We start from the raw sequence: 18,421 nt of genomic DNA on the forward strand, positions 1-18,421 counted from the left end.
TATTAAGAAGTCTATCTCAGATTGTCAAAAATTAATTGAGGTAGGTTATTGGGTTTGGGCGAAAACCGCCTAGGTTCATCTCATCAGGGGTCGGAATTGACCAACAGAATTGTTAAAATGTGCTAGACTATACTCTGTTGATTCAATTTTTTTTTTAATAGAACAAAAAGTGAGATGTCAAGAGGTACTTGGCGAAGCGGGAAGACTCTGATTTTTTTAAGTAGTACTTAGTTATAAATTCTTAGTATTATTTGTTGCTTTTAAATGTCAAATTTCAGTTTTTTAACTTTATTCTTTTGTTTTTTTTTAAAGTTTGTCTTTTAATACGCTTGCTTGTTTTCTGTTTTTAATACATAAATTGTTTTCAAATCAAATCAAATACAATTAAGTAAGTAGTTACATAAATTACAAAAATTAAAAAAAGTTTATCTATGTAATCTGTTTTGGCTTTCTGTATTGTCTTAGTATTTTGTATTATAATATGTATAAGTATAAGCTGTTAGATTACTTATAAACAAAATAAATAAATAGAACAGGGGGCAAACGGGCAGGAGTTAAGGAGGGCCGATGTTAAGTGATACCATAATTAGAACAGTTCAAATTGTCTCGGCTACACAATGTTTCAACTTTGAAACAAAATGTTGCTTCATGTATAACCCGCCTAAGCTCGCAACGTGTTAGTGTAAACGTGATTCGCGTCACGTGGTACTGTTTAAACACGCCCGTGACGATGACGATGTCGCTCACTCAAAACGTGACCATAACTCACAATATTTTGGGCGTTACACAATTTTTTTTCAACATTCATTCTTTCACATTTCACCGCAACAATTGGCATACAACCAACACACCTATATCAAATACAACTAGAAAACAATTAAGAGAAATTAAGAAATAAATATAAAAATCAATGAGCCTCCACTAAATCGTTCGTGACCATTGGTTTTTTTCTAATGGGCAAGTTTATCAGCCTCCTGCGCCTAACACGTTTTTTAAAGACATACATATGTACGAGTCTATCTAGTCCCGTCAATTTAGACCTAAAAATGAGAGTGAATGTATATAAAGTCCCAACAACCTGAAAATGAGTAAAATGGTTCAAAACATACTATGTATAATATAATATTTAATAGTGCCCACACAGTCCCGTGTTTAGATTTCTTTTATTCAATATCAAAGGTCAAAATACTGAGTATTTTCCAGCAAAACGGTAAATTTAATCATAAAAGTACCTAACACAAAAATTTAGATCGTGAAATAATCTAAAAAAGATAAGAGAGAAGAATAAGAAATATTTTTACAACTTTTCGATTCGATTAAAAAATTATTTAAGTAAGTTGTTATCGTCATAATTATAATATCGTCTTATAATTAAATAAATAAATAATATACACACGTTTCCACGCCACCTATGAGGTAGTGTACTTAGCGCGTTTTTTTTAGGTTTTTAAAATATGTCATAAACGGTAGCTCGTAGGTAAAAAAAGTACTGATACATTTTCTATAGATTGTTTTATGATCTACATTTTGTCTAAGGTATGATTTGTTTAAGGTAATTCCATACAAGGGAAGTTTGGGGATCTTTAAAATATTATATATTTAACTATTTCACTGATTTTCAGCTTGTTAGGACTTTATGGAACCTTCGAAAGTCTAAATTGACTGGGCTAATCATTCACATTACTAATTATGGAGAGCCTAAAGTAGAAAGTCGAAGCAACGAAGAGAAAAAAATATTTTTTCTTAGCAAGTCATCGCAGCCATCAGAGAAGAGTTAGTCATTGTAAAGGATATTAATTTATGTTGCCATCATCCTTGAGCCCACAACGGTGTTGCAACTTGCGAGATAACTCTTTTGTTTTATAATGTAGGCTGAACAATGTGGCAATTTCAGTTCCTACACCTATATTAGGGGCCCCGCGCACTAGGCAGCCTGGCTGCGCAGCCAGTTATAACAGCCAATCAACGACTAGTCTATAGATATTGTTAATCAGTCTCTTAACATTTATTATGTATTTATTTCTTACATGTATGGTAATGAATTACCTAGTTCAAGTTGTCCTGTGTAGTAAATAATTCTAGTAATTCAGAACGCTGAGACACATCTGTTCTTCCGATGTTATATCCCAAATTGCTTTACGGCTTTCAATTTCCCGAATAAATTTCTCTGTATCGAAAGTCATCTTATCAAAGTTCGGAACGCAAAATACGTCTGGCTGGCTGCCGTGCATATAGGTGCGTTTCATTGGCTGCCGCAGCCGAGATTTCGTGGCTGTCTAGTGCGTGGGCTCCCATACAACTGTTTACTGTCCATACAATGTTTGACTGGCTGCCGCAGCCTGGCTGCCGCAGCCAGGCTGCCTAGTGCGCGGGGGCCCTTAATGTAGGTTTAATGCTAGAAGCTAATCTTAGTTTAAAAAAGCGCATTATACTACGAACGGCTGTACATTTTATTTATTGAGTTTACAACATCATACACAGTACTTAGTCTACTGATTATTTTACAAGATCTTCCATCATAAAGATATGACAATAATGGTAAACATTAGTTTTACAAAAAGAGAAATTAAAAATCATTTATATTTACTTGGAAATCAAACATAATAAATTCGGAACGTAAACGAATTCTTCGAGATTTTAACAGATTGAACACAGCTTATCCGGAGCTGGATATATTCGGTAGTGGGCTGATCGGTTTTAGAGAAAGCATTGTTGGGTGCCTTTCTCGAACCTAATTCGCTGTTTTGCTGATGATTTTTTGAAGTTATACTTCATGTGGCGCGATGGAGAAAATGATGACTGTGAATTTTTACGTGCACCTAGGTGGCATGGAAATCAATAACTATGTTCAAGTTGTATATTCTAGTATTTTATATTTAGAACACGTGTTTTGTAACAGTACACTTAAACAGTGTGAATAAATAAATATTATTTTGGTGTTTTTAAATCAATTTCATACACAACGGCGATAGTATTTACTAATAATTTGATTAATTTTAATATTTATCGTTAATCACTACTGCATTTTAGTTAATTTCCATACACCAAAGAAGTATAACTTCTAACGCGTGTACATAAGTACACACTCTATTTTTTCTATCGAGCGAAGTTCTCCATTCAAAATGGATACATAAACTCAACTCCATTATACATTTTTTCCATTCACCCTACATCAAGGAACGAGGACAAAAACGGATATAATGTACTTTTTTGGAGCGATCGGATAGGTCCCTAAACGATATACCTGGCTGCAAGTGCTGACGCAAGCAGCGCCGACAATGTGGGTCGCAAATCATCAGTGTCAAGAGAATTCGGTTAAGGTCTACCGTTTCGCCATGGACCTTCGCTACATTCGCGAAGTTTAATCCGACACTTAAATACTGCGTGCGTTCAAACTCTTGTTAATATAAAAACGATATATTTGTAAGATTATATCAAAAACTACTAGACACATTTATGTTTATAGTCGGGCTATATTTATTTTAAATACATATTAAAATATGTCGCTACAAACCACACCACGACATCAATCTAATATTTATAACATCTTGCTTTCATACAAACGCGCCAGTTTGCAAGCGCTTAAGAATTCGCTCCACTTATGCTATTCGAAAAAATTATTTCTCATATCTCAGTCCTATAAAAAAAAGTCAAATGGCAAAGTTGTAGATGATAAAAATCTAAAACTTTTGTATTTACTTTTTCACATTAAGTAATTCAAAATTTAAGTTTTTTATTTTCTTTATGCCCTTAAATACGCTGTTACATATATATTAATAGTGAAAGGGACAATAATAAAAAAAAGACACATGAAAAAGAAATGGTAAACATGAATGACGAAAATCTGACTTCCATAATCACAAATTTTGGATTTTCACATACGGGAGTCAGAACGAGAACAGGCTACGCCTTTTTTATATAGAACAGGGGGCAAACGGGCAGGAGGCTCACCTGATGTTAAGTGATACCGCCGCCCATGGACACTCTCGATACTAGAGAGCTCGCAAGCGTTGCCGGCCTTTTAAGAATTTGTACGCTCTTTTCTTGAAGGACCCCAGAGCGAATTGGGGTAATAATAATAACGACTTATCTTAGACTCTGATGTAACTCATAAAAAACCCAACATATGCTCCATGCCATTTATGGTCGTTAATAAATCCGGGTTTCACCAACCTTCATCAGATTACAAAGACTTCCTCAACGTGTTCCTTCTGAAATAATTGCAACTACGATTTCCTATGACGAAAATTCGCTAATTCTTAATAATAAATTTTCCCTTAGTAATATCGATTGATTAAAAAAATAATTGAAAAAAAAAACGAGTGTGCCCACAAAAAACCCCACACTATTAGTTGATGTATACGTTTAGTAGTTTACAAATTTGTTTAATATATATACATATATATAGCGTGTGTGTGTGTGTGTGTGTGTGTGTGTGTACACAAAACGTTATGCGACAGAATTGCCATCTAAAGTTCTAATTTGAAAACTACTAAACGAATACATCAACCAATAGCGTGTAGTTTTATATATATATTTAATTACATATGAGTGTGAACATACATACATATATTATGTAAAATTAATACGTTATAGAAAAAATATTTTTTGTAATACCCTTAGGGCCTGTTTCACAATGTCCGGATAAGTTCCAAATAAGCTATTTGTTACTTATTGGTATGATAAATAGTATTTTTGCGTTTCACGACTGTCAGATAGCGCCATACGTCAAGAAATTCGAAGTATCTTATTTGGAACTTTTATCTTTCGAATAATTTATGTGTTGCATAGCTATTTGATACTTTATCCATACATTGTGAAACAGGCCCTTAGACAAATAAATCAACACGTGTCGACTAAAGATTTGTGTTTCAATTTTCAAACGTAGTTTTTTGCGCATCTATACGGGTCCTGAGGTTTTAAGACATTACAAAACCCGGCAAATAACGTATAATTGTACACTACAAGTGTTACAAGGCCGCCCATTGTATAATACAATACAATGAAGCATTTTCACTGCCACTTTCCAAAAAAGGATTGTATGTGTATCCTTTGTTTAATCATTTATCCCAAAGCTAATAAAATATTACATTTGTGGTATTTACGCCCAAACCGAATAACCTATCTCAATTGATTGTTGACCATCTTAGATAGACATTTTAGTCCAATTATTGATAAAAGTGTCCCAATAACCAATCGACGGACTGTAATCTGTCGATACAAGCTATCCATGATACGTCGGATCGTTGTCTGTGGATAGACCTTTGAAAATGACAGTTCAACTATATCAATATCCATAAGATTTTAACTTACACCAGTTTTTAAAATAATTAAAAAGCTATTTCAAACATAGACATTTATTTAAGTGTAAAGAGCGAAGAGATTGCATTCTATCCGTCGCCAAAAATGGATTGCCTTCGTTGGGTTTGGTTATTGGGATGAAGATAGGAGATCGATCGACTGTCACGGTCTGATCTCAGATTGTTTTCAATCTGAGATTGTGGTAAATTATTGGGTTCGGGCGTTAGGGGCGCGACATTTACAAAACATTAACATAGGTTAAAGCTTTCTTAACTAGTGTTAACATTTAACCATTTCATATAAATTAATTTTATATAAGAGTTATGAATATAAAATCATCATTAACAACAATGTTCTACTCACAAATTAAACACTGTCGTTTGGGCAAGTGTTTTAATTTCAAACATCGATATTCCGAAATCAAATTCAGTCTGAAAATGCAATCCCACCATTTATTCTCACTACATAAAGGTAGATTTTCGCCTGCACCGATAATGACTGCATTATGATAAAAACTTGTGTAGCACTGTGCCAAGTTTGGTTTTAGGCCGCCACGTAAAAACTTGGCACAACAAAATACTAATGGGAACATGGGGCAGCAGACATTGCATCCGTAGCAACAACGGATTTTTGAAGTGAAACTTCTTTAGGCGCATGAGGGTAAAGTCGAAAAATAGGGAGAGCGTAGTGATTAACGATAAATATCTAAATTAATCAAAAAGATTTTATTTAAATAAATAAATTACCAGTAAATACTATCACCGTCGTATACAAAATTGATTTAAAAACACCAAAATAATATTTATTTATTCACACTGTTTAATTGTACTGTTACGAAACACGTGTTCTAAATATAAAGATACTAGGATATACAACATGAACATAGTTATCGATTTCCATGCCACCTAGACCTAACTTTAAGATGTCGAATTTAGGTGTTGGTGTGCGCGCACATCGTAAAAATTCACTCTCATCATTTTTCTCCATCGCGCCAAAAGGAGTATAACTTCAAAAATCTCTGTCAACTTTATGTTATAAAAACCCAGCCAGCTTTAACTACATGTTTAACAAAAAAGGATTAACGCAAGGGCAAAAATGCATTTATATTCAAACAAAACACGTTTTCAAGAGTAAAATACGAAGTAACTGCGTCTCAAGTAAAACTGTATTCACATTTAATTGTTTCCATGTTTTTGTGTATTTGTTTATGACTGTTAAAATTTCAAACAAATTATGTCTTTGTATGACGTTTTTCTAGTGTTCCGTAGTTGAAAGTCTGCGGTGTCATTTTTGAAGTGAAACATCTTTATGTTGTGTAAAAGAAAAAAAATTGGTGATTAAAAAGAGATGCGGAGAGTTTATTGCCAGTTCTTCTCTTCCGTTCTACGCCCTTGATTTGAGAACTGACAGTAAATGTAAAATTAGAAGCATTTAATATAATATTTCTTTATTTTTCACGTTCATAAGTTTACATTAAGTTACCTAAATGACTTTGAATTGAATTGAATTATATTTCAGTTACCATAAAGCCAACATGAAACTATATTTTTTTTTTTTTTTTTTTTTTTTATAGAACAGGGGGCAAACGGGCAGGAGGCTCACCTGATGTTAAGTGATACCGCCGCCCATGGACACCCTCAATGCCAGAGGGCTCGCGAGTGCGTTGCCGGCCTTTTAAGAATTGGTACGCTCTTTTCTTGAAGGACCCTAAGTCGAATTGGTTCGGAAATACTTCAGTTGGCAGCTGGTTCCACAGAGTGGTGGTGCGCGGCAAAAACTGCCTGGAAAAACGCGCAGTTGTGGAACGGCGGACGTCGAGGTGATACGGGTGGAATTTCGTATTCTGCCTCGACGTCCGATGATGGAACTCAGCTGCAGGTATTAATCCGAACAACTCCTCTGAACACTCTCCATGGTAAATGCGGTAGAAGATGCAGAGAGACCCCACATCTCTACGCAACGCCAAAGGATCAAGCCGCTTGGAGAGATTTTGGTCGTCAACGATTCGAACCGCTCTTCGTTGAATACGGTCAAGTGGAAGAAGCTGGTACTGGGGAGCACCCGCCCAAAGGTGGGAACAGTACTCCATGTGGGGCCGAATTTGCGCTTTATATAGTTGCAAGCGGTGGCCCGGAGTGAAGTACCGTCTCGCCCTGCTGAGCACACCGAGCTTTTTGGAGGCTAATTTTGCCTTTCCCTCCAAGTGACCGCGAAACTGAACGTCGTTCGATATGTCAACGCCAAGTATTCCAATGCTGGCTGTGGCTTTAAGGAGAGTGTTTTCGAAAAGAGGAGTAGCGACAAAGGGTGTTTTTTTAGCGGAAAACGCGCAAACTTGTGTCTTTTTGGGGTTAAATTGGACTAGGTTTAGTCTGCCCCAGTCAGAGACTCCACGTAGTAGGGTTTCTACTTCAGACACAAGTTTGTTCCGGTACTCATCGACATCTGCCCGAGAAATACTTGCCCGGCCAGTGTAAAGAGTGTCCCCAGTGCTGTCATCCGCATAGCAGTGAATGTTGCTAAGTTGCAACATATCATTGATATGCAGAAGAAACAGGGTCGGGGATAAAACACAGCCTTGTGGGACCCCAGCGTTCACGGGTTTAAGGTCGGAACATGCTCCGTCGATGACGACCTTGATGCTCCGATCGGCCAGAAAGCTGGAGATCCAATCGCATAATTTCTCGGGAAGCCCATAGGCTGGAAGCTTCGAGAGCAGTGCTCTGTGCCACACCCGATCGAAGGCTTTCGCTATGTCCAAACTAACCGCTAGAGCCTCCCCCTTGGACTCAATTGCCTCCGCCCATCTATGCGTAAGGTATACAAGAAGGTCACCAGCCGAACGACCACGACGAAAGCCGTACTGAGAGTCACTTATTAGCTGGTGGCCCTCCAGATACTCCAGGAGCTGGCAATTAATAATGGATTCCATTATTTTGGAGAACAAGGAGGTTATCGCTATTGGGCGATAGTTGGACGGATCGGAGCGATCGCCTTTTTTAGGGATCGGATGTATCGATGCGATCTTCCAGCACTCCGGGACAGTGCCAAGCGAGTACAGGTACCGGAAAAGGCGCGTTAAGACCGGAGCCAACTCAGGAGCACAAGTACGCAGCACAATTGGAGGAATACCATCCGGCCCGCTCGACTTATGTATGTCCAAGGAAGATAATGCTTTACGGACAGCACGTTGCCGGAATGTAACTTCCGGCATCGAAGAATCACACCGTGAAATGCTCGGTGGTGATCTCCCTCGGTCATCCAAAGTCGAGTTGGACGCGAAGAGACAGCCTAAAAGGTCGGCCTTCTCCTTCGCAGTGTGGGCCAGCGAGTCATCCTCCCTGTGCAATGGTGGAATGGAGGGCTGACAAAAATTCCCTTGGACAGCTTTGGCTAGAGACCAGAAGGCTCGAGTCCCCGAAGGGAGTTGGGCCAATCTCTCGCCAAATCTGGCAATGTGCTCTGACTTTGCTTTAGTGATTTCCCGTTTGAAGGACCTGGAGGCTGAGTTATATGCTTTTTTGAGTTCGCTGGTATTAGCATCACGAGATTTCGCCGCTTCTGCCCATGCCTTAAAGCATTCTCGCTTTCGACGCGAGGCTGTCTTGCAAGAACGCTTAAACCAGGGCTGAGACTTGCCACCGATCGGCACCGCAGAAAAAGGAATAAAGAGTTCCATTCCCTGCAGAACCACCTCGGCGACAGAGGCCGAATATAATAAACAAAAATGAAATTCTATAATAATCTTTGTAGTAATTAAGTAAAATGAAATAATTGTAATCATGTCTAGATAAAAGCCTTTTGTTAAACTTTATCTAACCAATTTTTGTAAAGTTGCCTATAGAAGATAATTTTTCGAAAAATATGTTTCACTTCTTACGTATGTACACTAGTGTACGCAAACGTTTTTTTGTGTATAGGTCAGTAGGAGATTAGGCTTCTGTGTGTGACAAATTGTGTTTCTCCGCATGGTATATTCTTTTAAACTAGTCGCTTTTTTAGCTCGCTTCATATTAATTGACATCGCCCATAGAAACTCAAATAACCCAGAGCTACCCAGAGCCGGCAACGCATTCGCGAGCCCTCTAGCATCGAGTGTCCATGGGCGGCGGTATCACTTAACATCAGATGAGCCTCCTGCCCGTTTACCCCTGTTCCTTAAAAAAAGTGTTGGCCTTGTGACTTCAGCGTGCGACTCTCATACCTGAGGTCGTAGGTTCGATCCCGGGCTGTGCATCAATGAACTTTATTTCTATGTGCGCATTTAATTCATTTGCTCGAACGGTGAAAGGAAATCATCGACCGACATGTCTTAGACCCAAAAAAGTCGACGACGTGTGTCAGGCACTGGAGGCTGATCACCTACTAGCCTATTAGATTTAAAAAATATCCATGAAACAGATTCAGAAATCTGAGGCCAGGACCTAAAGAGGTTGTAGCACCACTGATTTATTAAATTAAATATTGATTTATATAAAAAAAAATCCGGTTTCACACACGTTTTTATTTTCGCTTTACCCAGCTAACATTATATACTTCTTATGTACTACTTTACAAAACGCTTTATTTTAGTTTGCACAGGATGTAATAGCAACGAACTGTGCCCATATGCACCTGGTGTGAACAAATGGCTGGCTTCGTACGTTATCCTACGGTTCAAAGAACTGATTATGAACAGCTGTTTTGTATGCGTCTAAAAAACTGTAGAATCTCTTTGGTTTAGTCAAGTTAGACATAAAAAAACATGTATATGTATCCTATACTTCGTTATATGTATACAGTAAGTAAAATAATTTTGGACAGTATCAGAATTAGGAGTGTGTATGACCTGGACAAAATTACCATTTGATCTATACTAATACTAGCTGACCTGGCGAACTTTGTTCCGCCTTAATGGCAATAAATAAGCAGTTTGGGTTTTTTTATTGGAAAAAATACAAAAAAATTAAATACCTACATTAATCATTCATTATTATTTCTGTATTTTAGTACATAGGTTGCTCTTCCCTTAAGTACCTTGTGATACACATTTTTTCATTTTTTGTTTTATTATCAGGCGCAAAAACAAACAACGCTGATGGTCTTCCGACCCGTGAACATGCCACGTATAATTGACCATGGGAAAAACATGAATGTTCTAGATTTAAACCACAAACTTTTAAGGATTGGCCTTGTGATTTGTTGATGGTCATGGCAAATGCAAGACGTATCGGATTTTAAATTCAAACGGCATATCGGTTGGGATCATCGGGATCCTCGGAATAAGAACTTCCTCACCTTTGAATTTTCCTATCATTATCGTAGCGTAAATTACATTGTTCTTCAATTTTCTAACCACCAAACGCATACCATTATGTAGTTCAGGTCATCTACATCTTTATTCTTTTTCTTCTTTTTTATCAGTAAGCAATGTAACTCTCATGTTTGTTGTCAGCTGCAGTTTCGTCACATAGCGCCATAGATTTGACGATTTGAGGCAAGCGTTTATTTCGTCGACAGCCGTAGATCTTGGAATTACTGGCAGTATTTGGCGGAAATCGCCAGACAGTAAAATCATTGCTCCTCCAAAACATCTCGATTCATTGCGTAAATCTTTTAATGTTCGGTTAAGTGCTTCCAATGCACGTTTATGCGCCATTGTGCATTCGTCCCAGATGATGATTTTCGATGCCGCTAAAACTTTGGCCATTGCTGAGTGTTTTGCAATATTACACGTTGGTTCTCCAATAGTTTGAAGATTTAACGGTAATTTTAATTCTGAATGAGCCGTACGGCATCCTTCTAACAATGTGGCTGCTATTTCAGAAGAAGCAACTGCAACCGCTATGTTGGATCTCGCCCGAACAGTTGCTAAAACTAATGACATGAGGAATGTCTTGCCAGTTCCACCAAGGGCATCTAGGAAATATAAACCACCATTTTCATCATCGTTTGCCTTCATTAAAGTATCATAAACTTCCTTTTGTTGGTATTTCAACAGGGGTACATTCGTTTGAACTACTAAATTTAATTCCTGGTGATCATATTCACGTTCCCGTTCCAATACTCGATTAAATGCGTCATTCGACAACAACAACAAATAGAAACATTCATCATTCTTTGGATGAACTGTATACATACGACAATACCGAGTTTTATAGTTCTCTTCACTGTTTATACGAATGGGCAATAGCACTATCATTATAATTAAATTGTAAATTGTAAAAATAATTAAACGTATTTATTTAATAGAAATATTTTGAATATTGATTTCTTACAAATATCAAATTGTCATATATACGTCATTACATAGCTGTCATTATACGTCAATTACATAGCTATCATTTGCGTTTTATTATTCCAAGTCTGATTCTTATTTGTTATACCACTTTTTATAGTGACTGACGTTTCATGTCAAGTCCCACGGGAACGCTGTCGAACGGGATAAAAAGTATCCTATGTCCGTCTCCTGGCTCTAAGCTACCTCCATACCAATTTTCACTCAAATCTGTTCTTTCGTTCTTGAGTTATAAGTGGTGTAACTAACACGACTTTCTTTTATATATATAGATTATAAAGAAAAGATTTGTATGTTTGTAAAGAATTAGCTAAAAGTACTGAACCGATTTCAAAAATGCTACATTTAAACTATTGATGATAGAATTAATGTTCCACAATATTAAACATCATATTATAAAAAATTTTTTACGCCGGCTTTTTCTCTGGGCCTAGACCCTGTCTTCTTTGCCGATGAGTAGGGATGCCTACAGGTTCGAATTTAACGTGAATAAGTGATACCTTGATGATCGTATGTTCCAAAATAAACGTGTTTTTTTTTAATCATTTAAGTAATAAAATATAATAAAGTTTTTCAATCTATTGACTTGAAATTCTTGTATTTCTTATTCTTCATTTTTTGTCATTGTGATTGATGTATCCGAGAGTTCAACTTTTAAGTTGAACTCTCGGATACAAAAGTTTTAACTTTTGTATTTAGATTAAGTTTGGTAATTCTATAATTTTTCAGTGTTGCTTGTAATTTTGTTTTTTAACTCTTGCACTTCTTTTTATACACTCGCATTGCCAGAAGGCTGGCGATGCGAGTGCCGGCCTATTAAGAATTGGTATACTCTTTTCTCGAAGGACCCTAAGTCGAATTGGTTCCGAAATACTTAATGGGCAGCAGGCAGTTGGTTTCACATAGTTTTTGCACTTTAACCATAATATATTTAGGTTTTTCCTTAGATGGGTTTTAGGAAGAGATGCCTAGTTAGCGATAAGGCCACCCGTTGCTTCCCTCATATTTTTTTAAGTTATTAGATTAGATTTTATCACAGGCACTGAGCGCGGCGACCGAATCAAGAAATTCCGTAACGAAAATAACCTAACACACTATGACGTAATAAAGGTTCGCCCAATATGCATTAGAGCAGGACAGAACGCATACTGCGTGTCACATCTCTCTGACGAGATCGCTAACGTTAACGTAACGTAGGCGCGGCCGGTACGCGTTAGACACGAGACAGACTATAATATTATAGGCTTGTTAATCTGAGTCTGGTAGATTGAATTAATGTCAAAAAAAATACTGCATAAATAAAAAATAAATAAACAATTTTAATTGTGTAATGAATTTAAGATTACTTATTATTATTTTACAAATGTATTATTTTAAAACACGTTTATTTTTAAATAATATTTATATTCAATTTACAAGCTACTTTATTTGAGGATTGTACTTGATTCACGATGTAACGAATTTATGATAATATGTTATTATTTTAAAATTTTATTATGTTTATAATTAATATTTATAATTTACAGTATAGATTATTTGATGGTTGTATCTGTTTAATATGTTACGAACAGAATGACGAGTCGTCTTAAAACGATCTAAAATAAGTGAGGGTATTCGGACCGATCCGCTTGACCAAGACGAACGTTAAATTGCTAAAAGCTGTGTGGTTGTTTAAGGATAAGAAGTGTAGGAAATATACATAATTATTGTTGTAACAAAGCAGACGTTTATTATTATACACCGAGAATCGAGTAGTGAGAATTCATCACAATCGCATAGGTTGATAAAAATGCTATGCAATAGCTGTATCGCGGCAGTACCCGAGTGCCACACGTTTTTTCTTTTAATATCAATAAGTATAAACAAATAAAGCTCAGTCCCGGGCGAGTGATACAAAATGTATGGCAAACCCACAACCTGTCTGAGCAAAAACAACCCATCGCCGGCGCAGGTAAACCGACCTTCGGGTTCATCGTCCCGACGCCCTAAATATAGTGCACACGGATGTCGACTGACATTTTTTTCGCCTCGTTCGTATCATACTTTTTGCTGCCTTCTATAATCTACGCCGCTCGATATGCTGTGTCTTGGTTTTTCTTTGTGCATGGCCAGTGACTCAAACGACACATGTCATAAAATGAAGAACATATAACTGATTCAACAACACAGATTACTGACACCTAGTGGTGAAAAACTTTTTTTGGGAGTAGATTTCTGTATCTGTTAAACTATTATAATATATATGGCATATTAACTTTTACTTGGTGATCAGTCTGTTGTGCCTGACTTCTTAACAGTGGGTTTTAGGTTCCCAGACAAGTATTAGTTGCACACAGGTAAAGAAAAATCTATTGAAGCATATCTAGGATGCCCTATGCACTAATAGGTTGAAAACTAACACATCTACCATTGAATGAATAAGAAACTATAGGTTAATGGTGTCAAATCATAACTAAGGAATTAATTAAGACGCCACTCTCAAAGTGAGACTTATTTCATGCATACTCGATAAGAATTCGGTGAATACAAGAAGAAAGTAATGTATCTTTGTGTCAAAACCATTTCTCTATTTATAATATTTGATAGTCACAATTTTAAATTACATTTTACTATATTCAGTTTTGCAAACAGACCGCAGTTGTGTAAAGTCCTTGTGTAAGGCATATGATTTGAAGGTTTTGTATGATACACAACAGACATACTAATAGATATATCGAAATTAAAATTTAATCATATGCAATATTACAACACCCATTACTAGATTTTCATAACTAACTGCAGTACTTAGTTCTTATTTTAGCAGTAACTTTTTAAAAATAATGGGTCATCAGCAGTATGTACAGGCATTACCAGGGCCTGACAAATACCAGGTTTCCCTTGCATGTTCATGACTTAAGATCCTCAACAACTTTATTGCCTTAAATAATGATGTAGTATAGAATTGAAATAAATGAAAACTGGAATTTTAATAGTATGGTTATTTTGTTAGACAATCCAAACATGGATTCAGTTAAGTGGACATGCCACTGTTAATTATGGGTTCTTGGTTGTTAACATTTATTAGACGCAGATGTACATGTGAACATTTAATAATTTAATCCATCTTCCAAGAGTAGAAATATATTGCTAATTAGCAGATAATGATGATGAAAAATCTAGATCATTATCTATGGGCACCAAAAGTAAACTTAAGTACTTCGTTTGAATTATATCAATCTAATAATATATTGACATATAATACTTATACTGGACAGATTACTTACTGCTTAATATCAACTCTGAATCATGCCAACACAATTAAGTTGTTTCATAATTTTTCCTTCAACAAATAGCAGAACTTTTTATGTGTGATGAAATTATGTAAAGTATAATGTGAAATCTCCACTATTAAATAATCTTTCTAGATATACAAGTATATTATGTTAGGTATTTACAATTACATAATCATGTGTTCCAAATCTTGAAGCATCTTATGTCACACTTATTTCAGTATACAATTATTTAAACTATTTGTTCTTTAAGAGTGGATAGGAAATTATTTCAGTTGTAGTTGTAACTTTTTCAAGTGGTTTCAAAATGGCTAAAAAAAATTGTCTTTTTCATCTTACATTATGTTATAATTCAGACCAGTTACTTAACAGATCAAAAAAATAAATGTACTAAAACACGAGACAAGGTAAATACGAAAAGTAAGTATCAAGAATGTTTATGCAAATATTGTATCTTTATTTGTAAGTAAAAGACTATGCCACATGTGACAGGCAGTGATAAAAATAATCATTAGTTATATTTTATTATTCACTATGTTTATTGCAATGTACAGCACGGCACTAGTAAATATTTATCAAGATGAGAAGGCACGCTACCATTAATGTTAATTACCATATAACGTCATACGTCTCGTAAGCGCCCAACTATGCACGAGTCTTACGGATAAGCGTGAAATTTTGAAATTTACCTATAACTCTGCTCGTAGTCCCAATAGTCCTTGTAACGAGGGTGCCAACGCGGGCCACCGCGTGAGTAGGGCCGACGAGAACCCCCTTGACTCATTCTGCTTGCGCCATAGGTACCAAATTTATCGATCTGCGCCGAAGCTGCGGGCGATGCCACGCTATCCAACGATCAGAAAACACAAAAAACCACAAATACACTGCACTGCGACACTATTATTAAATTAAAATGAAAAAAATAATAATTAGGACTTCAACGGAGCCCTATACTTTTGTTTTGGGATGACTACAACGGCGAGAAGATCGCGCAAACTGATTGAAATCCGAACGCAAGCACGACAACTTTACGGAAATTAATAATAATGAGAGGCTAGCGCCACCTGGCGAAATTTTTTTAGTTCGAATATAAATGCGACCGCCAAATGTGTTTAATTTAAATAATGACGATTGTTTATACATTCAAGTGAGGAAATTGTTACTATGTTAGAATGCCTGCTATGGGAATGATATAATAGGGTATAAACGATCTTATTTCAAGGATACCCGTGTTTTCCACAAAACAATATTAAGTATTGATTTTATATAAAAAATTGGATTTCATAAATTTATAAGGGACCGTATACACGATAATATGACTGTTTGAAAATAAGGTGACCGAGACAGAGTTGTTATCGCGCACTTAAAACAATGTCACTGTTCACATAATTATTGAGTTGAATCATGATAATTTTATCGGATGGGATATTCCTAAAAATCTATAAATCAAAATTTCACTGATACACTCTCACTAAAGAATCGTTATAAGCACATACATAACTAAGAATGTTTTTAAAGAAACAAAATATCAAGATAAAAAGAGCTGCGCCCCTTCCGACTCCACATTTACACTATACACATTGTATGTATGTAGTATGTACTAGGTGTGTATTAAAAACTTTACACAACTCGAGTTACAGAATAAAGCGCTGCAACACTTTTGAAGATATCTTTTATTTTCCTAGGTATGCGACCCGTCTAATATTTGGCGCTTGAAGCGCTGCGGGTAATTATTTATATCCCCGCCCATTGTTATTATAATGCTGCCAACATGACGCACTAGTTGCGACCTGAAGCTAGCAACGAGTTATGACATTCATGACGTACTTGATATCTTTGGTCTCTATTTTTTAAACATAACGATGAGGGATAGCACGTTGCATCTCGAGTAATCACAACGAATCATTTTACTTCCTTTGCTTGAATCATGCCGCGGAATGACAAGGTGTAATACTACAAAGTATGCTAAGATTATACTGTATCATGAAGAACGGAATCGTCTAGAAAAGCCGCGTAGCTAATCAACGATTATAATTGGTATGTTATAATTACAATCCATTTTGGATGTTAATAGGATATGATTATGTACTTTATAAAGCAAAAATAAAATCCTCCATTTCATATAGCCCACTCTTTGTTTTCTTGGCGCATTGATTTAATGAAGAAATATTTCATTTTACATATTTAGTTAATAGTTATAACATATTCGATATAATACGAAATATGTCGAAATTGCATAAGAAAACTGCTGTCATCTGATATATTTCATAATAAAACACAAATAACAAACAATATTTATTTTACAATAATTTATATTTGATAATCATTGGGGTCATACAATTCCGAGAGCAAACGGTAGATGTATGACGGCGAACTTCCACCTCTGAAAAAAAAATCATTCGTTAACGGTAACCCTATAACCTATCTCAATCCATTTTTGACCATCTGAGATAGACATCTTTATCGAATATATTGATTAAAGTGTACCAATAACCAATCGACGAATTTTAATAGCCATCTGTCGATACAAGCTATCCAAGGTAGGTCGTATCAGTGTATGTGGTCTATCCACATACTTTACATACTTTGTATGACAATGACAGTTCAACTGTGTCTATATCCTATCTCAAGATTTTAACTTACATCAGTTTTTAAAATAATTAAAAGCTATTTGATATGTTTTAAACATAGACATGTAGTAGTTTTATTTACCTTAAAAGATACCTAAAAAAAATTATCAAATATGAGTGCAAAGAGCGAAGAGATTGCATTCTATCAGTCACCAAAAATGGATTGTCTTCGTAGGGTTTGGTTATTAGGATGCAAATATGATTAGATCGACTGTCACAGTCTGGGTTCGGGCGTAGGTAAACCTATAGTTAACCTTTTACTCTTCCTGAAAGGAAAAGGTTCCAGGCTGTATGGAATTGAGTTCAACGGGGAATAACTTGGAAGAGAAAGAAACACCGAAATCAAATACATACAATATTTTCCTTTGACATTTGACAAGGCTAGTGTCTCATCTGATGTTATGTGATACAGCCCATGGACACACAACTAGCGAGTGTGTTGCTGGTCTTTTAAAAAATGCGTAATATTTTCTTGAAAGACATTCCAAATACTTCAGTTGGCAGCTGGTTTTTATAGTGAAATAACTCTTATTACATTCCTATCTTTTCTGTTGCGTCTGCGCTGTGATGAAAAGAGATGCAGAGGAACTGTCCACCATTCATCCGACCTCAGACCTCAGGGGAGGATCCTCAATTAGTCAAATTGGCCCAATGACCCTAATGGCTGATGTCCAGATGTATCTGATCTGATATAAGCGATATGCGAAACTTACAAATTGGTGATAAATAGATTCACGTGGTCTGGCGGGACGCAATCGCACATGGGCGCGAATACCTGAGCCACAGCACTCTCACCACTCCTGAAAAATTAATATGTTTGTACTTTTTATGTTGCATGTTAATAAAATTATTAGCATACAGTAGTGTCAGTATGAATAAATAAAATAAACCTCTATATATATAAAATCCTCGTGTCACTATGTTAGTTCTCATCTCCGAAACGG

General features: G+C 36.1%; 1 protein-coding gene across 1 annotated transcript in view; it reads right to left on the reverse strand.

Moving 5' to 3' along the window:
* LOC110996086 overlaps positions 1–18,421 on the reverse strand; it is a 55,622-nt gene that overhangs the window by 31,664 nt on the left and 5,537 nt on the right. The window contains exons 9-11 of the mRNA XM_045633850.1: positions 18,191–18,277; positions 17,163–17,230; positions 15,537–15,705 (exon numbers count right to left, since the gene is read on the reverse strand). Coding sequence (XP_045489806.1) covers positions 15,537–15,705; positions 17,163–17,230; positions 18,191–18,277 — 324 coding nt within the window. The remainder of the gene's footprint in view (positions 1–15,536; positions 15,706–17,162; positions 17,231–18,190; positions 18,278–18,421) is intronic.

Source organism: Pieris rapae, chromosome 24 (assembly GCF_905147795.1).
Source record: "Pieris rapae chromosome 24, ilPieRapa1.1, whole genome shotgun sequence".
In the NCBI taxonomy this organism is placed as follows: domain Eukaryota; kingdom Metazoa; phylum Arthropoda; class Insecta; order Lepidoptera; family Pieridae; genus Pieris; species Pieris rapae.